At 38.9% G+C, this 13,695-nt stretch overlaps 1 protein-coding gene across 12 annotated transcripts in view; it reads left to right on the forward strand.

The window, feature by feature from the left end:
• Positions 1-13,695, forward strand: part of LOC108425688 (glutamate receptor ionotropic, NMDA 2B) — a 154,119-nt gene that overhangs the window by 123,936 nt on the left and 16,488 nt on the right. For all 12 annotated transcript variants that reach the window (XM_037535394.1, XM_017694562.2, XM_037535391.1 and 9 more), the window contains 5 exons: positions 2,613-2,784; positions 7,923-8,076; positions 8,596-8,721; positions 10,060-10,289; positions 12,958-13,118. In XM_037535394.1, coding sequence (XP_037391291.1) covers positions 2,613-2,784; positions 7,923-8,076; positions 8,596-8,721; positions 10,060-10,289; positions 12,958-13,118 — 843 coding nt within the window. The remainder of the gene's footprint in view (positions 1-2,612; positions 2,785-7,922; positions 8,077-8,595; positions 8,722-10,059; positions 10,290-12,957; positions 13,119-13,695) is intronic.

The following is a 13,695-nucleotide window of genomic DNA, read 5'->3' on the forward strand; positions in this document are numbered from 1 at the left end:
CACACTCCCAACCCTTGTGGAAAGCCTTCCCAGAAGAGCTGAAGCTTTTATATCTGCAAAAGGTGGGCCGACATCATATTAAACTATGAATTAAGAGGGGATGTCACTCAAATTCATATGCGTGTGAAGGCAGACAAGTGAATACTTTTGGCGATATAGTGTATAAATGCACCCTATGTGACTAAAATGAATCAGGCTACTTTATATTGAATATTTAGGGACCTACAATTTCCATAATGCAGAGAACACAAATTAATTGAAAGAATTAGAAAAGTATCAGTTGTTCAAACCAAACTGAGGAGCAGGGCATTATAATTTAATTTCAGTAGTTATCATTAACATTTTTTCATCAAAGGCTGTGCACAAGCCAGCTCAAAATATGCTAAACAGATATCCATTTACACATACAGTGCCCTTCACTGTATTGGCACCTAGTAAACATAAAAAAAACAGGCTGTAAAAAACATTCCTCACAGGATATCCTTTATCTTTCATTCAGGATGCTAACAAAAATCTCATATATATTAAAAAAAATTAAATGTTATTGTGAAATAAATATTTTATGTGTGTCACAATTGTCGGCACAATCTGGTAGGGAAAATTGGATCACTGTCCAATTGTAAAAAGTGAAAAAGTGTAAATGCATCCAAGATTTGTGGGAGACAGAACACCATCTGATCACTTAAACCACTTGAGGAACTGCACTGGAGACACAACTCAGCAAGAAGTAAAATATCTGTTTCTTCAAGATGCATATGTAATCTTAATGCCTCCCGGACAGAACTACTGTCCGACTGTATGAAAACGGTTTAGTCCATAACTACAAAGAACAACGTTTCTGTAATATCCAGCATCACTTTATAGTTTCATTCTGTCATGCTATTTGTCAAACTCAGATGCATTCATTTGGTGAAGTGCAGTAGAAGTTAGACAAAACAGGGACATTATACAATTACAATTCATACAATGCATTCATTGGTAAATATGCTCAAATACTTACACACATACACAGATCTACGCAAGTCAGTGGTGGGCAACTTCAGCCCTGGAGGACCACATTTTCACAGTTAGGTTGTTTCCTTTGCAAACACACCTGATTCAGCTCAGCAGTTAATTACCAGCTTTAGAAGGTATGTTAGAGCAAAAAAATAACCAAATGGAGCTGAAATCTATTCCTCCAGGACATGAGTTGACTATCCCTGAGCTAAATAAAGACACTGTTGATGGTGTGGCTGATCTGTGAAGCATTTCTGTAGGGAGTTTTTATAAAACAATACTGGCATCAATCAGCTGAGTGTTAAGATACGTGAGAAGCTCCTGATTGGCACATGACAATAGACAGTCCTGCCAAGCACAGAGAGAGGCTAATGACTGCATGTCCAGGTTTTTTTGGAAAAATGCCCAAATTTGCAGAATGATTCTAACGCACACACACACACACACACACACACACAAACACACGCACACACATAAACAATGCCACTCGATCCTTACTTACCGTACCAAATAAAAATCAGAGACCACCCTTCATTTATTTAATAGCAGTCAAAATGACCATTTAGTACAAGTTATTCACTTTAAACAGATATTTCTGATGATATTAGATATAACACAAATGGGACTCACCAGCCAAGAGTCCAGACCTTGGAGCATAAGACGTAGATCTAAGAATGAACTTTAGAGGTGTGGAAACATATCCCTACAGACTTCTTTGAAAAACTAAATGCAAGTCTGCCAAAAAAAGGGAAAAGGGTGGGTTCACTAAATACTGAAAACATGATATTGTAGTTGTTAAAGCTTAAGTGTAATTAGAGATACAGTACTGTTAAAAAGTCTTGGCAGTAAATGTATTTTTGCATGTAAAACATCATATAACATTAGAATATATGCAAATATATATAAATACAATAAACATTTCCATTTAACATTAGTTAAATTCCATCACCAGCACACTTAATTTAACATAATGAAGTGTTAATTAGCCCAACCAGGTGCTGTATAATAACTATTAACTGCTACAATGAGAGGTTTGGAAATGCTTAAACAAGCACATTGATAAACATAAAATCACTACTTTGAATATATCTATCTGTTATTTGTGTATATTGTATATCGAAACAAAATATATTTTTAGATTTTTTACATAATTTGAAAATGCCTTTTGCCTTTTACATTGCATGTAAATTTCATGATGCATGGAACAAAAGAAACAGCCCATAATCACTTGGAAGAAAGTCTAGCTCCATTGACATACGTTAAAAGTAAAGCAAGTTTTTTCCTTCTCCTGTAAACTTACCATTTTGAAGATATGAGGTTTTCTTCCGACAACAACGATATATTGTATCTATTGTAATATTAGTGTTTTTGATCAAATAAACACTTACCTCCCAGATAAATAGCTTTTTAAATTGAATTTTCTCAAGTCCCTAGAAATTTGCACAGTGCTGTATGTTTTCTGTTTTTTCCTGACACTGAGAAATGAATAAATTGTAGTCAATGGAAAATTAATTAAATGATTAATTAACCCTAACCCTAATGTACTTTATATTAATGTTAAATATACTTTATATTTTGACTCTCTCCCTTACTTTCTCTCTCTTTTTCTCTCTCAGGAATCAGACAGGTGACTCTAGTGTATACATTAAACGCTGCTGTAAGGGTTTCTGCATTGACATTTTGAAGAAAATTGCCAAGTCAGTGAAGTTCACCTATGACCTTTATCTGGTCACCAATGGCAAACATGGCAAGAAAATCAACGGCACCTGGAATGGCATGGTGGGAGAGGTGAGAGGAAGTGTGTCTGTGTGTGTGCTGTTACAGAGATAATCCATCACTGGAGTGTTTTATGAAAACGCCATATTGTGATTGTATTTATTTAAAAATTTTATTACAAATGATTATTGCACGAATCGATACATTTATTCAGACACTTAAATCTTTATTCACCTGTCACATAAACAAATCATCCATCCATCCATTCATCCATCCATCCATCTTCAAAGCTACTGCTTCTGGGTTGCAGAGCGTGCTGGAGCCAACCTGGACAGGAAACACACTGGACAGGTTGCCAGTCCATCGCAGGGCAGATACACCGACATACACAATCACACTCATTCACACCTAAGGACGATTTAGCCTCTCGGCCTAACTGCATGTCATTGGACTGTGAGAGGATACTGGAGCACTGGGAAGAAACCACATAAACAATCTACATAAATTATTTGATTATTTAATTAAAGTGAGGTACTTTTATTTGTAGCTGCAAACATGGGTGTAACGTTTTAAAAAGGGGGAATTTTCCAGGAAAAACTACAGAACTTGATTGTGCTTCAAGGTAGGGTCTTTGTTTTTAACTGTGCACTGTTTTCAAGTTTCAACGACAGGTGTTGTTGCAAAGCAGCATTACAGAAAAAAAAACAGGTCAATGGCCCCATGAGCAAGCCAATGGCAACAGTGGCAAGGAAAAATTCCCTAAGAGCAACCTTGGGAGGATCCAAGACTGAAAAGGGGAACCTATGCTCGTGTGGTCGTCACCAGACATCTAAACAAAAGAAAACAAAGTTGTTGTTGTTTTTTTTTTAAATGCTGTTTGTAGTTCTTAAAGAACTAATTTTAAACCAGTGGGCAGGTATGAGTGTTGGCATATGCTGATATACTGTATCACTCAAATGCTCCATTTCCTTTTGCAACACAATATATGTAACTAGGGTTGCACTGATAGAGATACCATATCAGTATTAGTGCTGATACTGGCACTTAAAAGTTGTTTCGGTGATGGGGATATTAAAACCACAAAGCAAATTCAGAGGAGTATGTGGATTGAATTTAACATGTCAACAGAGGCCATTGACAAGCAGCCATAAAAATTCTTATGGCAAAATCCGTAATGCCAGTATTTCACAGAGAAGGCCATGGTGGTGGATAATATACCAGTTACCTTCTTCCTGAAATATTTTTTTCACCAATTTGCCACAAATAACCCAGTTAACAACTCACAGACAGTATAAGCCATGCTGATGGTAGCCTTTTAACTTACCTGAATGACTGAGTCATTCAAAGTGCCATTTATCTACCACTTTGAATCCATTACATTCTCTCTGTGTACAGAGAGAACCTTTGAAAAAAAGGCATTAAAAAATGACTTAAACTAAAATGCTTAAGTTGCCTTGCTATCCTATGATGTTGGACAGCTTGGTTTTATCTGCTAACTTGTGTCTGCTATGTCTACTTAGCTAACTAGCTAAGTATCCTGGTCAATCAGCGACATAAAACAACCAGTATTTATTTACCTCCAGCTTCCAGCACTCTGGAATTCTCTCTTCAAATTGTTTGCTTTTTGTTAAATCCTTATAGTATGTACTGGATGGGTAGTGTAGATCCCTCCTTTTCTCCACTTCATGGAAGAGATTCTTCACATCAGTTCAGATTGTAATGGCACAGAGATGCTAGCCATCAAAAAAACAAACTATTATTGTCCATCAAAACATATTAGTCGTCCATCAAAAACTGACGTGTCACACTCTGCCACTTATGGACAGGTTCATTGGTTATAATGAGAGTGTTTTGGCTTTGTCATTGTTGCTTGCTATTGTTACTTGCTGTTTGGAAAGGGTGAAAGAGGGAGGAAAGTAAAACCACACATAATGCTAGCACAGATAGCTTCAGTGTTGGGAGTCTTTATTTAAAATAGGTAATCAATTACATGTTACAATTTGCTTTTCTCAAAACTAAAACTTCCTGAAAAACAAAGTAAATAAAAAAAAATACTATTCTTTTTTACTTCAGTGTTAATCTGTACCAAATTATCTCAGCATATGATGCTGATAAAATAAAACAGTTTCACTTCATAAAATTAAAATGTCTATTTTTTGCTGTGTAGATGGTTCTACCCTGTTCCAGGGGGCCTCATTCCTGTCTTTTTTCTAAAGCTTCAGAAACACTAAATCTGCCCCTGCCACTAGCCAGGCTTTTGTGCTTGTGGTGGTCCTCTGTTTCCCAGCTGCATCAGACAGTGACATGGTTTCATGGCCTGTTGCTTTAACAAAGCCAGAAAAACTGCAGAAAGCCATTGCTTCTGACAGTGTGAATAACTGTAATATTAAGTCTTTGCCTTAATTACAGCTTCTATTATTTTTACATGACTTGCTTTTAGTTTTCAAAGACACTTGAGGAAATATTTTTTCACACCTCCATTCAGTCTTAGAAATTGGTTGAGTTTCTGTTTCTCACAATCACGTATTTCCAAACACATTCAGTATTGTTGAGGTCTGGGCTCAGTGGACTAATAAACCTTTTTTACTGGAAAGAAAGTAAAAGTGATATCTGACTTTTTCACTGTACTGTAAAATAGCACTCGTAAATCAAACAAACACAGTTTGCATCATAAAACATCACAGTTTTTCTGTTTGCCTTGTGCTAACTTAGGGCGGTATTGTTGAAGTTGCTTTTCTCTTGTGTTTATTTGAGTACATGACCTTAAAAGGACAAGTAATCAATTATTATGCTTAGTTAATATAGTGATTCTTTGGTCTAGGTTACAGATTACATTTGTAACAGGTAAATTCAGGAGTATTCTGTACTGGAATAAATTCTTAAAGTAATCTTCTCTTTTCGCTTTTTTTGGATAAGCTGTTTTGTCTCCAACCTACTCTCACAGTCAGGCAAAGTTGTTCTTTTTTTAAATACTGTGTTTTAAATTTGAAAAGTCCGTTTAATATGCATTCACCCTGTTACTGTTTAAACATTAATTTTTATCCATGCTAAATGGATAGTGACCCAGTTTCACTTTAACCGTGCATATCCCTGTTTCTCTGATGAGTTGTCGTCTCTTTTTTGGGGGGGTTAAAGAAGCTCACGGGAAGCCTCAAGCCCACGCAATCTTATTCCCAACATTTCCCAAAAGCAGTGCAGTTTTCCACAAGTAACTGTATGAAATAAGTACAGCAGTAAAAATGCAAAAGATTTCTCCGTATATATATATTCGTTTGATCTTTTCTGTGCTCCGTTAGAGGAATGATCTCGCTCTGCCTTGGTATGCACAAATATTCTTCCTTGTTACTGCTTTGAAAAATGTTTAATTAAACACGAATCATTTTATTTTGGTGTACACAGAATCCGTTTTGTACGAATATGTGCTTTAAACCTGTCCATGATTACTTTTATCGGTAACACTTTATTTGAAGGCTACCTACATAAGGGCTTTATGACACATTCATAAGCACTGAGTAATGTGTTTATGACGCACTACTTGAACATTTATTAAGTGCTTATGTCGGTTCTCGCAACCTGGCATAAGATGTTTTATGAAATAAATGATATTGTACTGACATAATAAGAATAAACGTTGAACATATTTACAGCACTAAACACAATTAAACCCTATACATAATTGCATCAATCATCTTATCCATGCCATGGAGTGAAAAGGGGGTGGTTTCCAGGCATATTTAACCTGATATCAGTACAATTTTGTCTTAAGAATGCTGACATAAATAGTTATGTATAGTGTTTTAAATATGTTTAGTGCTGTAATGCTGCTGCATGTCTAAAAGAGTGTTTTAGATTCCCTGTAGCAGTCATAATCATTCATCCTCTGTTTATATTGCAATACACCTGATAACACTAAATCAACACGCACACAGACAGACTGTATACAGCTCATTCTCAGCAACTTTGGTCACTTTCATAACAGAACAAGAGGAGGAGAGAGAAGGAATGGGAGGCAGAGGAAGAGGAGGAAAGAGAGAGAGGAAGAAAGATTTAAAAAAGAGAGAGACCAAGAGATAAGGTGATCTAAAGAACTTGAGATGGGATAGGTAAATAGAGAGAGAGGAAGAAAAGGAGAGAAAGAGAGGAAAAGAGATATAAAGAGAGAGGATGAGAAAGAAATTGAGAAGGAGAGAAGAAAGAAAAAGAACAGAAGAGGAGGAAGAGAGAGATAGGCAGACAGGAAGAGGAGAAAAGAAAGAGGGAGACAAAAAGACAATACATGGGGAGGAGAGAAAGAGAGACAAGGAGAGAGGAAAAAAAAGATGGGGAGAGAGAGGGGGAGAGAGGGAGAGAGAGAGAAAGAGAGAGAGAGAGGGGGACAAAGTGAAAAAAGTTGCTCCTGGATGAACATGTTCTCCCAAAGGATACACACACACACACACACACACACTTCCACTATCACCCCACGGAAGCACTTCTAGCTAAAACTAAGCCTTATTGTATACACTCCTCACACACACACGCCTTGTTTCTAGGTTGTGTTTTGTCCCAGTTTAGCTGGCAGGTATGTAGGGCTAAACATGCATGTGGATCAGGCCAGGGTGGAACAGAGGGGGAGACAGAGACAGGACGTGGGAGTGTGTGTGTGTTGGGGGGGGGGGGGCTGTTATTTCCAGCAGTGACCCAGTGTTGTAACCCACTTTTTCTTTTCTTCATTCTGTTGTTCTTTTTTTCTCTCTGCTGCTCCTTCTGCTCTGCATCCAACTGTCCTTATCCCCTAACCTGGGGCATTTAGGGTTTGAGGTTTAGGGTATGGGGTTACCCTGCTCTATTATACCTTGTTTGTTTCAATTCCTCTCAGTTCAATGCAACAGTCCTTAATTAGCATTAGTCTTATTATTACCAACAATATGATTATTAAAGTGATGATTGAGCAAAACATTTGCCCAAATCTGCTTTCAATTTGCTTCTTTAATTTTGCACTGGAGCTACAAGAATAATGTAGGTAGCAAGTAATGAAAGCTCGTACCCTTCCAAAGACACTGTGGCAACTGCATGCCTGTTTTAGACATCAAATGTCTAGGCTGCTTGACCACATTTGGGGTAAAGGGTAAACCGGGGTGAATTCTGTAAGTTTTTCTGATGAATTATGGCTTTAACTCAAACAGAATGTGAATTACATTATCTCTCTCTCTCTCTCTCATTGTCTCTAGGTGGTGGTGAAGAATGCCCACATGGCAGTAGGTTCTCTCACCATAAATGAGGAGAGGTCAGAAGTCATTGACTTCTCGGTGCCCTTTATTGAGACGGGCATCAGTGTCATGGTCTCACGTAGCAACGGGACTGTGTCGCCCTCTGCATTTCTTGGTGAGATCATAAAACACAAACTCAAACAAACTGTGAATGCAGCTTAAAGTATTCAAGAATGGTCTGCCACTCCAATACAGATTTCATATCTCCTGCTAATGTCTTTTCATACTGCTCCTATAGAGACTGCTACTCTACCCACAAACTGCCACAAAGCAGACAGCTCTGAATCTTTTTTTTTGCAGACATGTGATTAAATAAAAATCTCTCTACACATAGATTTTAATTTTTTTTCACATGTTTAAATGTACCCCTTATGATTTGAGGGTGCATTTTGTCAGTTCCAACTGGTTGACAAACCTCAGAATCACTAAGTTTTGTATATTGTGAAAATTTATTTTTGGCATATTGCCTACTATTACTGTATTTCCTAACTGCCTGAACAGTGAGATCTCCTGTCTGCTAGTTCTGTGCTGCAGTTCACCTTAGGCAAATGCTGTGGTAAAGTTATGTTTATACTGGAGGTATCTTTCTAGATGGTGCTGATCGAGCTGTATATGTGTGTGTGTGTGTCTGTAGAACCCTTCAGTGCGGACGTGTGGGTGATGATGTTCGTCATGCTGCTGCTGGTTTCTGCCATCGCTGTGTTTGTATTCGAATATTTCAGCCCTGTGGGCTACAACCGCTGCCTCGCTGACGGAAGGGGTGAGTAACCGCACTGTGTGTGTGTTTCAACTGAGAAGGATCACACTCAGGTGACACTGGCATCTCCATGCTCTGTGCCTTACACACACACACACACACACACATGGCTGTCACTATTCACACAGGCTTTTCTCCTGAGGGAGTTTTGTCACTGGCTAATCCATCTTATATATTCCCACATGCCTAACTGTCTGGGTGTCTGTCACTCTCTCTCTCTCTCTCTCTCTCTCTCTCTCTCTCTCTTTGTCTCCCTCTCTCTTTCTCTCTCTCCACCTCTGTCTGTCTGTCTTGCATTCATTTACAAATTTTTAGGAATCTGCTGTCATAGTCGACAGTGTGTGGACTGTTAGATCGTCCAGTAGAAAAGAGAGAAAATCAGTGCCTCTCATCCCTCCTCATGATTGGTCTATATGTATACCCATCTTCCTTCTGCCGGTTAGTCTAGTGGATTCCTCCCTGTAGGCTGACCAGCACGACTTTAATGTTCTGAAAGCTGTGTCATTTCAAAATGTGCACAAGTAAATATGCCACCACTCAAACACTAAATGCAAAGAATGGCGTTTGCATGGCTTGGTAGCAGTCCTTCAACATTATACTGATTTTTTGTTTTGAGCACAGCGCATTTCAAGTTATGTTTTAGATAACTGGACAAAAGTGGGTAAAGGTGTAATGCATAGCTAAAGCAGTAACAGCAGTCTGGAGTTCTCAATAGAGTGAGGAGTGTATTGACAGTGTGATTTTTTATACTTTAGTACATTGTTTTTTGTGATTTTTCTGTATTGTTTAGATGTTGACGTTGTTTAAAACAAATTGTGGTCAGTGCCCCACTGCAGGAAATGTTGATGGTGCTTGACCATGTAAACATTTCCATGGTGATAGTATTAATGGTATAACAGTAGTGTTTCTGTATGCATTCGAAACAGTGGTGCTATGCACCATCCTATCTTATGAAGAACAAACATGAATGTGTCTCAGTACATGACATTGTGTATTTATGTTGATTTCCCTGTTGCTTGCTCCAGGATTAACTACGATTACGCACTATTCAGTTATTTATGGGGCCTGATGGCATTTATGGGCTTATTCAAGGTTATGTGTTTTTCTGAGGTAATTCTACAGGTCATAGAGGCATTTACAAGTGTATCCTTAGATATATTCATGCTACAGGGTCACACATGGGCCTGGCTGGTTCAAGCTGAAGTAGAGGGGTTTAGGAGAGACTTAGACCACTTTGTTGTTTTGGAGCATTCCTCCAGCAACCTTCCAGTTTTTGCAAGTATTTTACTCTGTTTCTTCGTTATAATGTAACTGAATTAGATTTTTAAATTTTTTCCACAGAGCCTGGAGGCCCTTCGTTCACCATTGGGAAGGCAATCTGGTTGCTGTGGGGCTTGGTCTTTAACAACTCTGTCCCTGTGCAGAACCCCAGGGGCACCACCAGTAAGATCATGGTGTCCGTCTGGGCCTTTTTCGCTGTCATCTTCCTGGCCAGCTACACTGCCAACTTGGCTGCATTCATGATCCAGGAAGAGTATGTGGACCAGGTGTCCGGCCTCAGTGACAAAAAGGTACAGAAATACAGATGCTGAAGGAATGAAGGAGTTTATGTCATGTCTTTCTATGTTTTGATCTCATTTTCAAAACCCTTTCCTCCGACGAGGTGTCAGTGCTGGTGCAGGAGTCATTGCTGGTTCCTGGGAACCAGCAAACCTATTTAAGAACTGGGCTGCATATCTGAGAGCTCAAGAGAGGAACAGTTATGTAACTGGATGTGAATGTACACATCTGCCAGTAGAAATTGTCCTAACCCTTTAATGTCTGTTTCTGCCATTTAATATTTTGTTCTCAGTTAGTAACAGCAGTGTTGTTGTTGCATTTATTTGATACGCAAAAGACTGCCTTATAGAATGAAAAAAGTCATGATCAACAATGCAATTCGCACCTCAAACATTTTTGCTCACTCTTACATGCAAAGTCATTTCAAATGTGCAATGTTTGAGGAGATTCTTGCATGTACAGCCCTTTTCAAACCCCTTCACAGTATTTCACTGGGATTGGGATCTGGACTTCCTCAACCCTCCATTTCCTTTCGAACCATTTCTTGGTGGGTTTACTTGTATGTTTGGGAAGGTCCACACTTTCAGCTTTAACTTTTTGGGCTCGCATTCTCATCAAACATCTGTCAATTTGATGAAGCAAAAGAGCCCCAAACCATAACTTTTCACCACCATTCTTTAACACTGGTATGAGGTTCTTCTGATCTGGTCTTTGGTTTTTGCCAAACTTGGCTTCTAGTACTGTGGCCAAACAATCTGCACTACATTGCCAAAAATATTTGTTTGTTCGCCTTCACATGCAACTTGCCACTGCATCCCATTCTTAATCCGTAGGGTTCAATGTGATGTCAGCCCACCCTTTGCAGCTATAACAGCTTCAACTTTTGACCATTCTTCCAGAAGCGCATTTGTGAGGTCAGACACTAATGTTGGATGAGAAGGCCTGGCTCACAGTCTCTCCTCTAATTCATCCCAAAGGTGTTCTACTGGGTGTTTGTGCTTTGTGCACTGGTGCGGAGTCATGTTGGAACAGGAAGAGGCCATCCCCAAACTCTTCCCACAAAGTTGGGTGCATGAACCTGTCCAAAATCTCTTGGTCTGCTGAAGCATTAAGAGGTCCTTTCACTGGAACTAAGGTGCCAAGCCCAACTCCCCACATCATAATCCCCCCTCCACCAAACTTTACACTTGGCACAATGCAGTCAGACAAGTGCCGTTCTCTTAGCAACTGCCAAACCCAGACTCATCCATCATATTGCCAGATGGAGAAGCGTGATTCATCACTCCAGAGAACAGGTATCCACTGCTCTAGAGTACAGTGGCGGCACTTTACACCACTGCATTTGACGCTTTGCATTGCGCTTAATGATGTAAGGTTTAGATGCAGCTGCTTAGCCATGGAAACCCATTCCATGAAGCTCTCAGCACACTGTTCTTGATCTGAAGGACATATGAAGTTTGGAGGTCTGTAGTGATTGAATCTGCAGAAATTTGGCGACCTCTGCGCACTATGCGCTTCAGCATCTGACCCCGTTCTGTCATTTTACGTGGCCTACCACTTTGTGGCTGAGTTGCAGTTGTTCCCAATCCACTTTGTTATAATCCCACTGAGAGTTGACTGTGGAATATTTAGTAGCAAGGAAATTTCATGACTGGACTTGTTGCGCTTATGGCATTCTATCATGGTACTGGAATTCATTGAACTCTTGAGAGCGACCCATTCTTTCACAAATGTTTGTAGAAGCAGTCTGCTTGCGTATGGGCTTAGTTTTGTACACCTGTGGCCATGGAAGTGATCGGAACATCTGTATTCAATGATTTGGATGGGTGAGTGAATACCTTTGAAAATATAGTGTATCTTTGACTTACCTATCCATAGCAAATTGTCCCAATAATGCCCCAGTGTTCTTTTACAGCTGCCAATGCTTCCTCCTGGCGCTGCTCCCATGTAGGTCAAATTTCTCATTCTAATTGTAGATACATGTACTTCGACATCCACAATGACAAGAACTACTTGATCGTGTGATAAATTGTTGGAGTTTTTTAAGTTTTTGCGGTTCTTAAAGATTTCTTACGGTCTGCTCTTGCATTACATTTGCTGGGGCAGCTTGGCCTAGACAAGTTGGCAGCTTTTAAATCTTTACTTGTAGATGGTCTTCTGTACAGTGAAATGATTGATTTCTGATCATTTGGAAACACTTCATAGGCATCTTTCCTTCTGAAGGTTTCAGAAAACTCTTGATCTTGGCATGATGATACCACACACTCCAATAGAAAGAGCAAATCAGAGCAGATATCTAAGATTTAAAGACAAATTTCAAAACATGAATTTGATGTGTCATCTTCTGTCCAAATATGCTGAAAAAAGTCTAAACTATATGGTAATACAACACTGCTATCATAAGAAAACATCAGATTCTATCTTACACTTTGGGTGATGATGGGGTGGATGAAGTTTTTTTTATGAATTTTATGAAGCTTAATTTGTGTTCAGGCTCGAAACACTATATTGGATGCTTTTAATTTTATGTGTTAAAACATGGACTTTTTTATAAGTTTTGAGCATGTTCACATGTAGACATTTTTTTCAGTCAAGTATTTTTTCTCAGATTTTGACAAGTACAGTTTCTCTGAATCTCTCTCTCACTCCTTCTGTTTTTCTGTCTCTCTTTCCTCACAGTTCCAGAGGCCTAATGACTTCTCCCCTCCCTTCCGCTTTGGAACAGTTCCTAATGGCAGTACAGAGAGGAATATCCGCAATAACTATAAAGAAATGCATTCCTACATGGTTAAATTTCACCAGCGCAATGTGGATGAAGCTTTACAGAGCCTGAAGGCCGGGTGAGAACCAACGCACACTCGCACACTTCCACATAAACACAGAATGGATCAAGATCAACACACACAGACACATGCACACACACACTTCCAGCTCTGTGTGAAAAGTTGCCCACAGCATAAAGAGGCTGATACAGGCAGTGTGAGTACTGGGCTGCTGCTGTTTAACTTTTGCCAGCAGGGAGATTTATTAGGCCACAAACACCATGCAGCAGCCAAATTAGCAAATAACATCCAAATGGGAAACAGACTGCAGAGCTTTTTCTTCATTTTACTCTCTGGTTGTATGTGTGTATTAACCCTTGAATGGTGAGATTACAATTGATTGAGATTACAATTTACTGTGTTTAATTACATGTAATGTAATTACAAAATTCAGAATTAAACTAACAAATTAAGTAATAAAATCTCCTCTTAAATTGACAAACACACATGGAGTATAGAATCCACCTTTTCCGTAGAACTTCACCACTTGTTTCAAGTATTTCAATACATTTAAATTCTAAGTGTCTGTATGTGGGCCAATTTTTCAGGCTCACAACTGCGTAATATACATATTAGTTTATAGTAGTTACTGAAT

This window comes from Pygocentrus nattereri, chromosome 27 (genome assembly GCF_015220715.1).
Source record: "Pygocentrus nattereri isolate fPygNat1 chromosome 27, fPygNat1.pri, whole genome shotgun sequence".
NCBI lineage: Eukaryota > Metazoa > Chordata > Actinopteri > Characiformes > Serrasalmidae > Pygocentrus > Pygocentrus nattereri.